Genomic DNA, 16,563 nt, shown 5'->3' with positions numbered 1-16,563 from the left:
TATTATTACATGATGTTATCCCTTGACTATTATAATCTCTTTATTTTATATAATTAATTAATTAATTAATTAATTGATAATTATGTTAACATTTGTTAGGCTGAGGGGTGTGGAGCGCGAGAGGGGGCGCGTGAGCCCATCCGCTCGCGCCCCGGGGCGCGAGCACCACACCACCAAGGCGCGAGAGGGGCGCGAAAGGGGCGCGAGCACGCAGACCAAGGCGGGCGCAAGGCCAGTCACGGTTGAAAATGGGCGTAAAGTGGGCTTGGGAATGCGTGCATGACCGTTGGGGCTTAGAAATAGAGCCGTTGGCTCTTTAAGTTTATTAAAAAAAAAAAAAATTTTCTCTATATAAACCAATATCAACCCAATATCACATACCACACCCAAAATCACATAAAATACTTACCACAACCTCAAAAAAAACCCAAAATCACCCCATCTTCCAAACCTTTTTTTAAAAACATGGCTGGAAATTGGTACCCAAACCTAGATTCAGATTACAGTTACGACGATTTATGGTCGGCACCGGACCAACCGATGTTTTATTCGGGGTCGCAACAATCATCCGACTTTCAACCATCCAACATACAACCGTCTCCTAACTTTGTTGTTCCGGAGACACAAGAACCAGAAGGTGAAGCTGTGGGACAAAGAAGACGCGTCCACCGGAAAAAACAAGTTGCAACGGACGGGTCGGGTTCGGCTTCGACTGGAAGGACGAAACGGAAAACCACTCCGTGGTCATCGGATGAGAAGGAAGCCCTGTGTCGGGCTTGGATAGTCATTTCTGAGGATCGGCGTTGCGGTAATTGTTTTAACGTTTTTAAAAATGATTTTTAATAAAAAAGTTAAATAAAAAAGTTAAATGACTTACAAATTTATTTATGCATTTTGCAGCGGACTACCAAAAGAGCAAGGTCTTTTGGACAAAGGTTAGGGAGACGTTCTATTCGCTCGTTGGGAGTACAGAGCGGAACGCCGATATGATTTCGGGTCGGTGGACCGAAATCAGAAAATTTGTCGGCTTGTTTACTAATCTGTTCAACAGGAACGCCGGTCGTATGAGACCAAGTGGCAGTGACGATTAGGCGGTTTATAATTTCACTGTCGAAGAGTGGAAGCAGGAGTGCATGCGGAGGTATGGGACGGTGAAGACGTGGGACGATGTAAAGGTGTGGGAGAGGTTGAGAAGGTGTTCTAAGTGGGTTGAGCTGGTGGCGCCGGACCTTGATGCGGAAGTAGGGCCGAAACGGACTACAACTAGTTCGTCTGGTGTGACATCTGCCCCGATCTGACCCGACCCAGGTACCCGTTTCTCTGACCCGATCTCTTTCTTTTATGATTTAGTATTTATACTTATATTTTACTTTTAATAATAATATATATTTTCCTTCCCGCCTCTTTCTCTCTCTTTCTTTCCGCCGTCCCTCTCCTTCTCTCTTTCCGCCCTCTTTTCCCTCTTGTCGCCGTCCCGCCCTTAAGCCTTGTTTTCCTCTTCTAACTCTTTTGTTCCTTCCCGCCTAAGGTTGTCTGCGCAGACCCCTTGCAAGGAATCCTGCGTGAAGACCACCTGTTTCAGCGATACGCGAGACGAACTCTTCTCGCAGCGCGCTAAGAATTGTAGTTCTCGCAGCGCGCTAGGAATTTTAGTTCCTCCCGCGGCGCGCTAAGAAATGTGATTCTTCCCGCAACGCGCTTAGAAATGTAGTTCTTTCCGCGACGCGTTAAGGTTAGTTCTGTCTGCCTTCGCGCTCGCGCTCTCTTGACCTTCTGTGTCTGCCTTCGCGCCTTAGCCTTCTCGCGCTGAACCCTTTGAGTTTTCTTCTGTTTAATCTAGCCGTTTGCTTTTGTGTTGTCTTATCTTTTGTGCTGTTGACCTAATCTGCTTTATGTCTGAAAAGTTACGTTCGGCGCAGCATGCGCGCCAACCCCATTGGTTGGCAGATAAAGTGACTGACATAATCTTTTGAGATCTGCTTTTTCCATGCTTGACCAGTACCTTTATCTGACCCGCCCATGCTTTTTACTGTTCCCTGACAGCTTTATCTTGCCCCCCTGCAGCTGCCATATCTTTTGATATCTTTTGTTATCTTTTGTTTTGTCTTGTTCTGTTTGTCTTGGAATCTTTTCCCCTTTTTCTGGATTCATGTCTCCTAGGGTTTCCCTATAAATAATAATCTTATTTTTCTTAACACTACACACACAAAACACTTAATCTCTCCTGTTCTCTTGCCCCTTGCTCTCTCTGCCGTCTTCCTCTCTGCCTCCGTCTTCTTCCCTGTTCTGCCCTGCTTTTCCGGTAATATATATATATTATATATAATAATTTACTTATGCTAACTTATAATCAAGACTTAAAACCAATCATTAAAACAATAATCTTATTTATAGGTTAACTTGTGCTTGTTTAAAGTTGGTTCTTGCTTTATATTACACCGCATCGTTTATCAAGTGAGTAATCTCGTATCTAATCCCTTTTTGCTTTTAATGTTTTGGGATGTTCATGTGTTCATACAAACTTAGAGTCTTAAACTGTTTATGAACTTTAGTCGCGCAGTATCCCATGTGTTGAGGACGTAGACTTGGCTGTTTATTTGTATGTGTGGATCATTAACCGTCTTGTCGGTCTATTCCGCAGTTCTCATGGTACCATTAGATGAACACGGGAGAACTATCGTTTATGATTTTCTCTTTTGTTTACACATGCACAGTTTGTCTTGTTTGTGAGCTCAATTGTGAGCACTGGCAGTCTTATAAATCTTAGAGTTGGTCCCGATCAGATTACACCCTTGTTGAAAACCAGACATACACATGTTGCGCGCAGATTTATTGTTATCTATGTATTGTATTAAACTTGATTTCTCACCAACACGCAAGTGTTTGACGTTTATTTTAACACATGTTCAGGTTTGCAGTAGCTGTTTTGGAGCTTGTGGACACATAGGAAGTTTTCTTTATTTTGGACCTAGATTAAAATGTATCAAGACAAGTTATTGCTGTTCGAATATTATGATTTATAATATATTGATTTATGATGATTTATGTTATCTTGTGTTTACCCATGCGCGTGCGCGAATAAATGTATTTATTAAATATTGACACCCAATAGTGTCACGAGTAATGAAACAATATGTGGCGCCCCGATGTATAATCCGCCTTTGGTCGGGGTGTTACAGATTGGTATCAGAGCCCGTTGACTTTAGGATAGGTGGTTAGACGTAACGGCCTAGAATACCTAAGAGTCCCTTCTCGCGCATGAGAGAAATCTCATGTTTGCACGCTTATTGTTAATTACTCGTTATTTATGAATATGCTCGCGCTTGCGCAGTATATGATTTTATGTTTTATTTCGCGATATTTCGATTTTTGTTGAATTTCGATTTTTATTGATTTTTCCTACATATTCGTTTGTTGGGTTTGAAAATCCGAAAAGTCATGGTGATACATGAATAGTTGATTTTCAATTTCCATTTACGATTATGTTCTGAGGTTGGAGACTTGAAAAGTCATGGTGATACATGAATTGTCAACTTCCAATACTCATTTTCTTGTGTATTTTATATTGAAGATTGAAAAGTCATGGTGATACATGAATCGTCAATCTCCAATACTCGTTTGCTCGTATATTTTAAATTGGGAATTCGGAAAGTCATGGTGATACATGAATTGTCGATTCTTGATTCGAATTTGTTACCTTTATTAAGTCTGCATTTAAAGTCATTTAATCTACTTTAACTTTTGATAGCATCTAACCCTGCGAAACCAAGCTTTATAAGATTAAAACTTTGCGCTAAAACCAAGATATTAACTAAAATTAAAATTTTTATAGAATGCCTCCGCTATCTCGCCGATTTCAGAGAAGAGAAGCCTCGCGCATGCGTAGACAGCAACGTTCCCAGGAAATGGCCGCCGCGATAGCCCAAGCCTTGAGCCAAAATAATACCTCTAGTTACAACATTAAATCCTTTAACGCGGGTAACCCTCCAAAGTTCACAGGTCTTGAAGGAGCCACCGTGATGCTCCAGTGGCTCGAAAAGATTGAAAACACTTTCCTCCATACCCAATGCCCCTCAGACAGACGAACCCTGTATGCTTCCAGTGTCCTGGAATCTAGAGCGCTTACATGGTGGAATGGAGTAGCTCATGCGCGTGGCGCAGAGGCTGCTTCTAGCATGACATGGGAGGAATTCAAGGAAATTCTGACGCGAGAATTCTGCCCTCCCAACGAAATTAAGCGCCTAGAGGAGGAATTCTGGAACTTGAAGCAATACAGCGGTGAAGCGCGCGAGTACGCGACGCGCTTCCATGAACTAAGCCTGCTTGTCCCTCACCTTGTTACCCCTTCACGCCGAGCAATCGAGAAATTCCTTGGGGGTCTCCCCATGGAAATTCAAGATTCTGTATGGGCCAGAAACCCAGTAACCCTCCCTGACGCCATTGAGTTGGCCGCTGTGCTCAGCGACAACCATGTCAGAGCAGGAACCCTGTTCCTGCGGGGATCTGAAAAGACCAAACTCACCAAAACTGCCCCTGAACCAACAGAAACCAAACCTGAACCCTCAAACCATAACCAGAAACGTAGGCGCAGACAAGCTTACGCGCTTACCAACCCGCCCATTGTCCAGCAACCCGCATACCAACCTCCAGTTTATACGCCTAACCCACTGTCAACCTACCCAACTCCCCCTATAGTCCACAACTATGCCTTAACCAATCCAGCACTCCCTGCCCCGCCAACTAAGAAACCTTACACAGGAAACCATCCCTTTTGCCCAACCTGTAGATTTCACCACCCAACCCAAACCCCGTGTCGACTTTGTAACCGATGTGGCCGTACTGGTCACACTGCTGAGAACTGTAGAGTCCTTCTCGCCAATCCAATTGCGCCAACACCACCAGTCTACCCGCAACACCCTCAACCAACCTACCAAAACCCACGACCCAGATCGTGCTTTAACTGCGGTGATCCCAGTCATTTCCGGAACGCGTGCCCGAGACTACAAGTTCAGATTACACAAGCGAATCCGGTGAACCAGATTTCGAACCAAGTGACGCGTGGACGAGCTTTTAACATAACCGCGCACCAAGCGCAAGCGAATAATGACGTAGTTAATGGTACATTTTTGCTTAACGGATTTTATGCTTCTGTACTTTTTGATACTGGCGCCGATCGAAGTTTTATCTCTCGCGCCTTCGAGCAGAAGCTTGCGCGACCGCGCAACGATTTAAAAGAAGATTTTTCAGTTGAATTGGCTAACGGCGAAACTGTTTTAATTAACTCGGTGATTAAAGATTGTACGCTTAACCTTAACGAAAACGATTTTCTGATCGACCTCATCCCCATGCCTCTTGGAAGCTTTGATGTTATTATTGGTATGGACTGGCTTACGCATAATCGCGCCGAAGTTATTTGCGCCAAGAAGTTGATTCGCGTTCCTCGAGAAAATGGTGATCTTCATATCTACGGCGAAAAACCCTCCAGTGGTCATAAGCTTATGTCTTGCGCCGAAGCCCAAAGACTCATGCGGAAGAAGTGTATTGCATTTCTAGCCCATGTGGTTAAACCTGCTGAAGAAAAGAAGCTTCGCGATATCCTTGTTGCGCGTGATTTCCCTGAAGTTTTTCCTGATGATCTTCCTGGTATCCCTCCCGCTCGTGAAGTCGAGTTCCGTATTGATCTTGTCCCTGGTGCTTCCCCCGTAGCTAAATCTCCTTATCGTCTTGCACCCGCTGAGATGCAAGAATTGGCAAGCCAACTTCAAGAGTTGACTGCTAAAGGATTCATTCGCCCTAGCTCTTCGCCCTGGGGTGCTCCGGTGTTGTTCGTTAAAAAGAAAGATGGATCGTTTCGCATGTGTATTGATTACCGCGAGTTGAACAAACTCACCATTAAAAACCGGTATCCCTTACCGCGTATTGACGACCTCTTTGATCAACTCCAAGGTGCCTCTTGTTTCTCGAAGATTGATCTCCGCTCTGGCTATCACCAGTTGCGCATCCGCGATGAAGATGTTCCGAAGACTGCTTTTCGAACTCGTTATGGCCATTTTGAATTCTTGGTCATGTCCTTCGGTTTAACCAACGCACCCGCCGTTTTCATGGATCTAATGAATCGGGTGTGTAGGCCTTTCTTGGATAAATTCGTGATTGTGTTTATCGATGATGTTCTGGTGTATTCTAAGACCAAGGCCGAGCATGAGCAACATCTTCGGTTGGTGTTGCAGAAGCTTAGAGCTGAGCAACTCTATGCTAAGCTCTCCAAGTGTGAATTTTGGTCGGATGAAGTACAGTTTCTTGGCCATGTTGTTAACAAGATGGGTATTCATGTCGACCCATCCAAAATTGAAGCAATCAAGAACTGGATCACGCCATCCTCTCCTTCTGAGATCCTTTCCTTTCTGGGCTTAGCTGGTTACTACCGGCGATTCATTTCGAACTTCTCGAAGATCGCTTTGCCTTTAACAGCTCTAACGCACAAAGGTAAACCGTATATTTGGGGCTCGAAGCAAGAAGAAGCCTTTCTAACGCTCAAGCGTTTGTTGTGTGAAGCTCCTGTTCTTGCGCTACCTGAGGGTAATGATGATTTTGTCGTGTACTGCGATGCCTCCAACCAAGGTCTCGGTTGTGTTCTTATGCAACGAGGCAAGGTTATCGCTTACGCATCAAGGCAACTCAAGGTTCATGAAAAGAATTATACAACTCACGACCTCGAACTTGGTGCAGTTGTTTTTGCCTTGAAAATCTGGAGACACTACCTTTATGGTACTAAGTGCATCCTTTACACTGACCATAAAAGCCTTCAGCATATCTTTGATCAAAAGGAACTTAACATGAGGCAACGCCGATGGAACGAACTCATCAGCGATTACGATTGTGAGATCCGGTATCATCCTGGTAAGGCTAATGTGGTAGCCGATGCGCTCAGCCGCAAACCCTGCCAGCTTAACTGTATTTTGCCGCGCACCCAGCTTCACTTTGCGCCGATTCAAAGCAACCTTGAATCGCGTATTCGTGACGCGCAGCGCGCATCCATCAGTAATGGTAACCTTCGCGCCGAGTTAGCGTGTGGCGCGGAAGCGCACTTTGTCCCTAATCTGAGTGGAATTCTCTGCTATCTCAATCGCATCTGGGTTCCCTTTGATGGGAATCTTCGCGCTGATATCCTGAGTGAAGCGCACAAATCTCGGTATTCTATTCATCCTGGCACTGATAAGATGTACAAGGATTTGCGCATTACTTATTGGTGGCCCGGTATGAAAAAGGATATTGCTGTGTTCGTAGCTAAATGTCTGACTTGTTCTAAAGTGAAAGCTGAACACCAACGCCCATCTGGTTTGCTCGAACAACCAGAAATTCCTACGTGGAAATGGGAATGTGTAGCGATGGACTTTATTACCAAGTTACCTTTGACAGCAAGCAAACATGATAGCATTTGGGTAATAGTGGATCGATTGACTAAGTCTGCTCACTTTCTGCCCATTCGTGAAAACCACCGTGTTGAGCAACTCGCGCAGCTTTATGTCAAGGAAATTGTCTGCCGCCATGGTACTCCTTTGAGCATCATATCCGATCGCGATGGCCGTTTTATATCTCGCTTTTGGAAATCTCTCCAATCTGCGCTAGGAACTCGCTTGGACATGAGTACGGCATATCATCCTCAGACTGACGGTCAGTCTGAGCGAACTATTCAAACTCTTGAGGATATGCTCCGATCTTGTGTTCTTGATTTTGGAGGTAATTGGGATTCACACCTGCCTTTGATCGAGTTCTCTTATAATAACAGCTATCATTCCAGTATCGGTATGGCCCCATTTGAAGCACTTTACGGTCGTAAGTGCCGCTCCCCGATTTGTTGGAGCGAAGTGGGTGAAACTCAAATCACAGGACCCGAACTTGTTCAAGAGACAACCGATAAGATCGCCAAGATCCGTGATCATCTGCTGACTGCCAGAAGCCGACAGAAGAGTTACGCAGATCGTAGGCGGAAGCCTCTCGAATTTCAAGTTGGTGATCTTGTTCTCCTCAAAGTGTCGCCTTGGAAAGGTGTTGTCCGCTTTGGGAAGAAAGGTAAGCTTGCTCCTCGATATGTTGGACCATTTAAGATTCTCGCGCGTGTGGGAAAAGTTGCCTACAGACTTGACCTGCCGCCCGCGCTCAGTAATGTGCATCCAACGTTCCATGTATCCAATCTCAAGAAGTGTTTAGCTGACGAGAACCTTCACATTCCACTTGATGAAGTTCAAGTTGATGAAACTATGCATTTCATTGAGAAGCCTGTTGAGATTATGGATCGCGAGGTTAAGCAAACCAAGCGCAGTCGCATCCCTATCGTGAAAGTTCGCTGGGAGTCCAAGCGCGGAGCCGAGTTTACATGGGAAAGGGAAGATCAAATGAAGATCAAGTACCCGCACCTGTTCTCTGCGCAACCTACTTCGAGATAAATTTCGGGACGAAATTTCTTAAAGTAGGGGAGACTGTGACATCTGCCCCGATCTGACCCGACCCAGGTACCCGTTTCTCTGACCCGATCTCTTTCTTTTATGATTTAGTATTTATACTTATATTTTACTTTTAATAATAATATATATTTTCCTTCCCGCCTCTTTCTCTCTCTTTCTTTCCGCCGTCCCTCTCCTTCTCTCTTTCCGCCCTCTTTTCCCTCTTGTCGCCGTCCCGCCCTTAAGCCTTGTTTTCCTCTTCTAACTCTTTTGTTCCTTCCCGCCTAAGGTTGTCTGCGCAGACCCCTTGCAAGGAATCCTGCGTGAAGACCACCTGTTTCAGCGATACGCGAGACGAACTCTTCACGCAGCGCGCTAAGAATTGTAGTTCTCGCAGCGCGCTAGGAATTTTAGTTCCTCCCGCGGCGCGCTAAGAAATGTGATTCTTCCCGCAACGCGCTTAGAAATGTAGTTCTTTCCGCGACGCGTTAAGGTTAGTTCTGTCTGCCTTCGCGCTCGCGCTCTCTTGACCTTCTGTGTCTGCCTTCGCGCCTTAGCCTTCTCGCGCTGAACCCTTTGAGTTTTCTTCTGTTTAATCTAGCCGTTTGCTTTTGTGTTGTCTTATCTTTTGTGCTGTTGACCTAATCTGCTTTATGTCTGAAAAGTTACTTTCGGCGCAGCATGCGCGCCAACCCCATTGGTTGGCAGATAAAGTGACTGACATAATCTTTTGAGATCTGCTTTTTCCATGCTTGACCAGTACCTTTATCTGACCCGCCCATGCTTTTTACTGTTCCCTGACAGCTTTATCTTGCCCCCCTGCAGCTGCCATATCTTTTGATATCTTTTGTTATCTTTTGTTTTGTCTTGTTCTGTTTGTCTTGTAATCTTTTCCCCTTTTTCTGGATTCATGTCTCCTAGGGTTTCCCTATAAATAATAATCTTATTTTTCTTAACACTACACACACAAAACACTTAATCTCTCCTGTTCTCTTGCCCCTTGCTCTCTCTGCCGTCTTCCTCTCTGCCTCCGTCTTCTTCCCTGTTCTGCCCTGCTTTTCCGGTAATATATATATATTATATATAATAATTTACTTATGCTAACTTATAATCAAGACTTAAAACCAATCATTAAAACAATAATCTTATTTATAGGTTAACTTGTGCTTGTTTAAAGTTGGTTCTTGCTTTATCTTACACCGCATCGTTTATCAAGTGAGTAATCTCGTATCTAATCCCTTTTTGCTTTTAATGTTTTGGGATGTTCATGTGTTCATACAAACTTAGAGTCTTAAACTGTTTATGAACTTTAGTCGCGCAGTATCCCATGTGTTGAGGACGTAGACTTGGCTGTTTATTTGTATGTGTGGATCATTAACCGTCTTATCGGTCTATTCCGCAGTTCTCATGGTACCATTAGATGTACACGGGAGAACTATCGTTTATGATTTTCTCTTTTGTTTACACATGCACAGTTTGTCTTGTTTGTGAGCTCAATTGTGAGCACTGGCAGTCTTATAAATCTTAGAGTTGGTCCCGATCAGATTACACCCTTGTTGAAAACCAGACATACACGTGTTGCGCGCAGATTTATTGTTATCTATGTATTGTATTAAACTTGATTTCTCACCAACACGCAAGTGTTTGACGTTTATTTTAACACATGTTCAGGTTTGCAGTAGCTGTTTTGGAGCTTGTGGACACATGGGAAGTTTTCTTTATTTTGGACCTAGATTAAAATGTATCAAGACAAGTTATTGCTGTTCGAATATTATGATTTATAATATATTGATTTATGATGATTTATGTTATCTTGTGTTTACCCATGCGCGTGCGCGAATAAATGTATTTATTAAATATTGACACCCAATAGTGTCACGAGTAATGAAACAATATGTGGCGCCCCGATGTATAATCCGCCTTTGGTCGGGGTGTTACATCTGGAGCGTATAGCACTTCCGCCGGGTCGGATTGCCGGGTTGGATTCGACCTAAACGTTGCGGGGGAGGAAACGTCTTCACCGCCGAGGAGGCGGCCATTGGGAAGGGACGCCAGGGGGAAAAAACCGGCTGAGGGGGAAGCCGTAAACATCGCCGATCTTGTTGAATCCCTCAATAAATTCAACAAAACCATGGAGGTGGTCTCTAATGACAAAAAGGAAAAAAAAAAGAATGAGAGATTTGGACTTCCTTACAAGAGACTTCAGTAACCTAAATCCGGTCGACCAAATGCTGATGGAAAAACAAAAGGAACGTATCCGGAAGAGGTTGATCGAAGAAGACCAAGCCGAAGAATAAGAATAATGTTTTTTTTTAGTACTTTAATTTTTTTTTTAGATATTAATGTGTTTTTTTAATTAATGTGTGTTTTTTTAAATAATTTATGAGTTTTTTTAATAATACGTTTTTTTAATACATTTATAAAAAAATAAAAAAAAACCGCTCGCGCCCCCTCTCGCGCCCCTCCACACCAGGGCCCGGGGCGCGAGCACCACAACCAACACCCATCTTATCAAGTTTCTCTCTCTGCCACACGTCACAATATTATTGACTGGAGCCCCCACTCGCGCCCCCTCTCGCGGCCCCCACACCCCTCAGCCTTATATTTTATATAGCCTTAAGCTAATAAAAAAGGAATTACTTAATTTCAAGTTGGAAGGTCTTTTCTGTTTTCTAGTTTGAAAGTCTAAAACAGAAAGGTCAAACTTGTTGGCTTTCAAGAATTTGATAGACTTTGTAATATACTGTTAAAAAAATATGTGTGTCAAGAAACTTGCTTTACGGGGCACATGTTGCGGAATTCACAATTTCAAACATGCCAATATCGTAATTTAACAAATATAAGTTTATTTACAAAAAGAGTATACAAGTTTGATATCACAACACATGATTCAAGTAGCTTGTCAATAACCTTACCAATAAGATGATTAGATTAAGCTTTATCATGGTCCATTATGTGTTTAAAACATGTAAACACCCATCAGTCCATCACACATTATTGGCAAGTGAGTAACAAAACTAATGAATATCTTTACTTACATTTAACATACAAATTAACAATTAAATGGTCAGCTTAAGAACAACTTCAAACAAACCAAGAAACCACATGGCTATGTGCCTATGTGATTGTGGTTCACATAATCGTCTCTCTCCTAAACACGTCTTCTTTATAAGTTGACAGTTACGCACATACGCTGACATGGTTTTGAGCATAACCGCAGAAAAAGCATATCCTCTTAATTTCCAACGCTACTCTATTTAACATGATTACAGCCGCATAGGGATGGCCTAACCATTTATCAGTTATGACAATTATGTGTATATCAGTATATGCATGCCATAGTCTTGTCATAATATTTTTTCAAAATCCAAGATTTTAACATGAAGTGACACCATGTAAATAACATTGTTTCGATAACCGGATTCATCACTCTAGCAGCTCCCTAAACCAGTCTAAAAATTTAAACGAGGCCATAATCAAATAAAAATAAATATTTATAAATAAAATACTACAAAAATAATATAAAAGGTTGTAATAAACACCATGATACAAACTACTATCAATGTAAAAATGTAAGAAATAATAATACTATCAATGAACTAGTTTAGTTATCAACCAAACTACTATCGGGATGTATAAAGATCCCAAACAAATAGATACAAAGCAAATTCTATTTTCACAAGAGGATTACCATGTTAACTACCTTTCATAGAATGTTTCTTCTATCTCGTGGCCCGAATAAAAATACAGAAAGTCTCAGTAAACCTAGTCAAGCATATTTGAGGAGTTTCGTGATACATTCTGCAAAAAACGAGTCATTTGAAATGATCGGGTTGAATTATTGCAACAACTTCGGGGCATGATTCATCATCTTTGTGCTTCCATATTTCACCATTTGCACGCACAATCCACGATATTTGAGGAGAAAGTGCTGAATACAGGTCTGCAAAGTTATTGTAATTGATTCAACAAACCCAGTATTGCCAAGTTGACTTTCTATAGTCAACAATTGTGTATAATTTATACACAAAATACTTAAAATGTCATATTTACTCTTTTCATAATACGGCTTACATAATGCCCAATATACCCTTATCTTTCACCTTACACTCCAACCTCTCGTATCCTAATGCAAGTTTTAAGAGAAGGGTATACAAGTCAAAAATCTGAAATTGGGTGCATTGGATATTATGAATTTATCCCAATTAAGGCAATTACATATATATCTCTTAAACCTTGCATATTAGTATCATATAATCAACCAAAAAAGTTAATATCAAGCATAACCATGCAGAATTCTTAAAGTTTCATATTTACCCATTTGATAAAATACAACTTGCTATATGACCATTATACCCTTCTCTTTCTCCTTACACTCCAAACTCCCATATATTAATGCAGATTTTAAATTAAGGGTAATGAGTATATACGTTAAATATTTAAAATGGGTATATTTGATGTTGTGAAAATATCCCAATAATACATGATAAAATTATGACCCATAGACCTTAATTAGGACCAATTAACATCGTAATATTTATCCAAAAAAGTCATATGCAATAGGTAACTAACTAACTCTATAGCATATGTTTTACCTGAAACAGGTTGCGGATCGGGTTCTCTTGTACTGTGCAAAATCATGGTACCAGAAAGTACGGTCATGAACCCACAAAGAACCGAAATAATTGTGCTAACACTCTGACCGGACCAATCCTATGATGGTTAAAAAAAAAGTTGTCAGTCAGTTCATAACAGATGTGAGATGTGGAAAGGCATACAATAGATACAACACAACACCTTAAACATGATGGCACTTGCGAGGATTGTGAAAGACGTGAACATTGCATAATAGATCGGTGAAACAACCGCGGTGTTAAACGTGTCCAAAGCCTGTACAAGTTTATAATTAGTCCATTTTGTAAGATAATAAGCAACGAATAAAACAAAGGGAGCGCGTGTGGCTAACCTTATTTAAGTAGTTTAACTGAGTGATTATACATGTAATCGCTACCGTTACAAATATCCATGTTTGATAACTTGCCACCTGGCTTGAACCCTCTAATGTAAGTTTTATGGCGATACCGATTGCTTTCACACTCATAACCTGCAAAATAAAAAGAAAGCAATAAAAAAGTTAATGCTATAATATATTAGGATTGGTGTTCGTTCTTTTAACTTTAACCAAACAAATGATTCACACGAACAATTCAAAAAACGGGGTTTCTTGTTCGTGTTCACTCGTTATAAAAATGAGTGTGTTTGCTTATGTCCGTTTGTTAATAGTATAAATCAACAATTCAGGAACATAAATAAAGGAACATAACTAAATATAGAGACACGGAAATAACCGATCGAACTCCAATTATAGGTAAATGTGAACATCAATTGGTCGGTAAAAAGTTAATAAAACTAGTCTACATTGTAGTAATCTAAACTTTTATATTGAGAATATATAAGCGAACAAACATAAGTGAACGTAAAAGAACAAACACAAATGATTGTAAATGAAAAAACGTGTTCATGTCCTGATGTCCATTCATTTAACTAATGAACAAAAGGTTTTGTTCATGTTCGTACGTTTACTAAATAAACGAACATTCATGAACTTCCCACAGAATGGTTTGCTTACAGGCCTACCTTTAATTAGATATGCACATACCTACAATTCAGATTGTGCATGAAATATTTATAGAAATGGATTCAACGCCTTACATCTCAAACAATGCAAATATGGATATAAAGATGGACAAAAAGTTTTTAAAAAATAGCCAATGAAGATAATACTAACCGTCAATGAACCATTTATGGAACATACACCAATATACACCATCATATTAGTCTGCCCGTATCGTGGTTCACAGTACAACACCAAGAACAGTACCACAGCTAGTGCTGCTGCTGTATACAAAAGAAAAGCTGCACCAAAGACCGTGAAATCATTATACAAATGTATGTCGGTTCTTGACTGAAAACAAAAATAACTAGGTTTACGGTTGTCATATCTAACTTGTTTAACAAACAGATTGTGTTCAGGTTGACCTGTTTAACCTCTTAACTAAACAAGTGGACATGCCAGCCCATTTAATCAAACAGGTCAACCCCAAACCCGACACGATTGACACCCTTAGTCCCTTATTTATATGATGTCTCATTAATGCCATGGAAAGACAATTAGGACTGTGAACAAACAGAACGTTCAGTGAACAGCTCGTGAACCGTTCGGCAAGAAGTTCATTTGTGTTCATTTATTTAATAAACAAACGAGAAAAAATATTTGCACGTTTAGTTAATTGAAAGAACATGAACACAAATCTAGTTCGTTCATTTATGTTTGTGAACATTTGTTTACGTTCGTTCATTGATGCTCGTTTATATTTGTCTGTCGGTTTATGTTTGTTTAGGTTTGTTCGTTTACGTTCGTTAATATATTTTTTTATTTTTTGGCCCGTTACAACTTAGTCTAGTTTTAATAACTTTTTATGGCCAACACATTGTTATTGACGTAACTTTAACTAGTTTTAGCTCAGTTATTTGCATTCGTCTATGTTCAGTTATGTTTGTTCATGACTTGTTCGTTTATACTGTTAACGGACATACATAAACAAGTTCATATTCTTAAAGAATAAACACGAACAAGAAAACCCGTTCATTTTTGATCGTTTGTTCGGTTAAATTTAAACGAACAAACACGAACATGCTTCGTTCACGTTTGTTCAGTTTGTTAATCATAGTTATTAGTAGTCATCATCATTTATTGAGGTTTAGTTGCCTTTAGCCCGCTACCCCACCATACGTTTGTCTAGGGTCTCCGGTTTCCTATATACTGAGGGCCCCCCTCCATTCTAAACACAACTTTCAAATATATTATCATTTCAGACTCTTTACAATGTTTCACAAGATTGCACGACTCACCTGGCTGTGACGCCAAATCCCAAATTTCTTCAACCGAGCTTATACTATGTTCAGCGGGAGCATGAAGCACAATCACCGTAGACCCCACTATACAAAGCACACAACCTAGTATCCCCATCCGCTTCAGTTTCTCGTTTAACAAAAAATGTGCCAAAACCGCGCTGCCAGGTAATTCAAAAATTCACCAAACCAACAACCACAAACGACAACTGTCTCCGACTCTCCGATAACATAACAATTAACAAATTACATAAATTTTCAAGTACCCACCTCACAATAATACTCAATGCTCCCAATGGAGTTACAAGAACAGCCGGAGCATAAATGTAAGCTATAAAATTAGCAAATTCTCCAACCACCACTGTGAATTATTATGATTCAACACAAACATATTAATCAAGAATTAAATGAATTGAAGAATAAAGGAAGTGTAAAGGCTTACTGGTGAACATGCCAATCCACCACAAGGGCTCCAACAAATACCCATATCCACCAGACCCTAAATGAATTAATCAATAATAATTTATTCGCCCAAATTAAGTGAGTGAAATTGAAGTCAAAATAATAAGAATTGAAACTTACTAGCACTTGTACCGGAAGCAGCGGCTCTTTGAAGGCCTTTCTTTTTAATGATGAAGCTTGATCCGATGAATGCACTGGACGATACGGCTAGACCAAACCCTAACAGATTACCACTGTACATGTTGATGATGATGACAATTTCATCTGAAAAATTGTCGGAGATCTGGAATTGATTACGGAAACTGAGATTGGTGACGAGTGATGATGAATTGGAATTGGAATTGGAATTGGAATCTAGAAGCAGATGCAATCGGACGAAGAGTGGCTTTGTTGTGTTACGTATTTGGGTTCTGACAAGAGGCCATTTATATCAAGGTAGGTGGTTGTCAATTGACCTTAACAAATAGGATTCAATAATAATAATAATAATAATTTATATGTATTTTTCAATTTTTATATAAAAAGGGTAAATTTTAATAAATACCATGACTTTTAGGATGGAAAATGTAAGTTAGGTTAAAGAAAGAAGACAACATGGGACCCACAACATGCTTTTTATTAATAAAAAATGACAAATCAGCAATAAAATTAACGAAATTATGGTTCATTAAGTTCAGGAGTGTCATAATCAAATAGAGTGAAAATTGAAAGTTTGGATTGTTATCAGCATCGAGTGAAAACTTGAAGT

General features: G+C 40.6%; 1 protein-coding gene across 1 annotated transcript; it reads right to left on the bottom strand.

Annotated features, from left to right (window-relative positions):
* Nucleotides 1–11,927: 11,927 nt before the first annotated feature.
* LOC143554595 (putative magnesium transporter NIPA6) lies at nt 11,928–16,238 on the bottom strand. Its single transcript, XM_077044314.1, has 9 exons — nt 15,936–16,238; nt 15,796–15,852; nt 15,624–15,714; nt 15,354–15,514; nt 14,230–14,357; nt 13,408–13,545; nt 13,239–13,331; nt 13,037–13,154; nt 11,928–12,384 (listed from the first exon to the last, which is right to left on the bottom strand). The coding sequence occupies exons 1-9, from the start codon at nt 16,054–16,056 to the stop codon at nt 12,257–12,259; spliced, it is 1,035 nt and encodes a 344-aa protein (XP_076900429.1). The 5' UTR covers nt 16,057–16,238; the 3' UTR covers nt 11,928–12,256.
* Nucleotides 16,239–16,563: the final 325 nt, after the last annotated feature.

The sequence above is a fragment of the Bidens hawaiensis genome, unplaced genomic scaffold (assembly GCF_021521415.1).
Source record: "Bidens hawaiensis isolate Kalapana, Puna unplaced genomic scaffold, B.hawaiensis_p1.1 tig00001032_1, whole genome shotgun sequence".
Lineage (NCBI taxonomy): Eukaryota > Viridiplantae > Streptophyta > Magnoliopsida > Asterales > Asteraceae > Bidens > Bidens hawaiensis.
The sequence above is the reverse complement of the archived record's forward strand: the minus strand, read 5'-3'. Positions and strand labels throughout refer to the sequence as shown.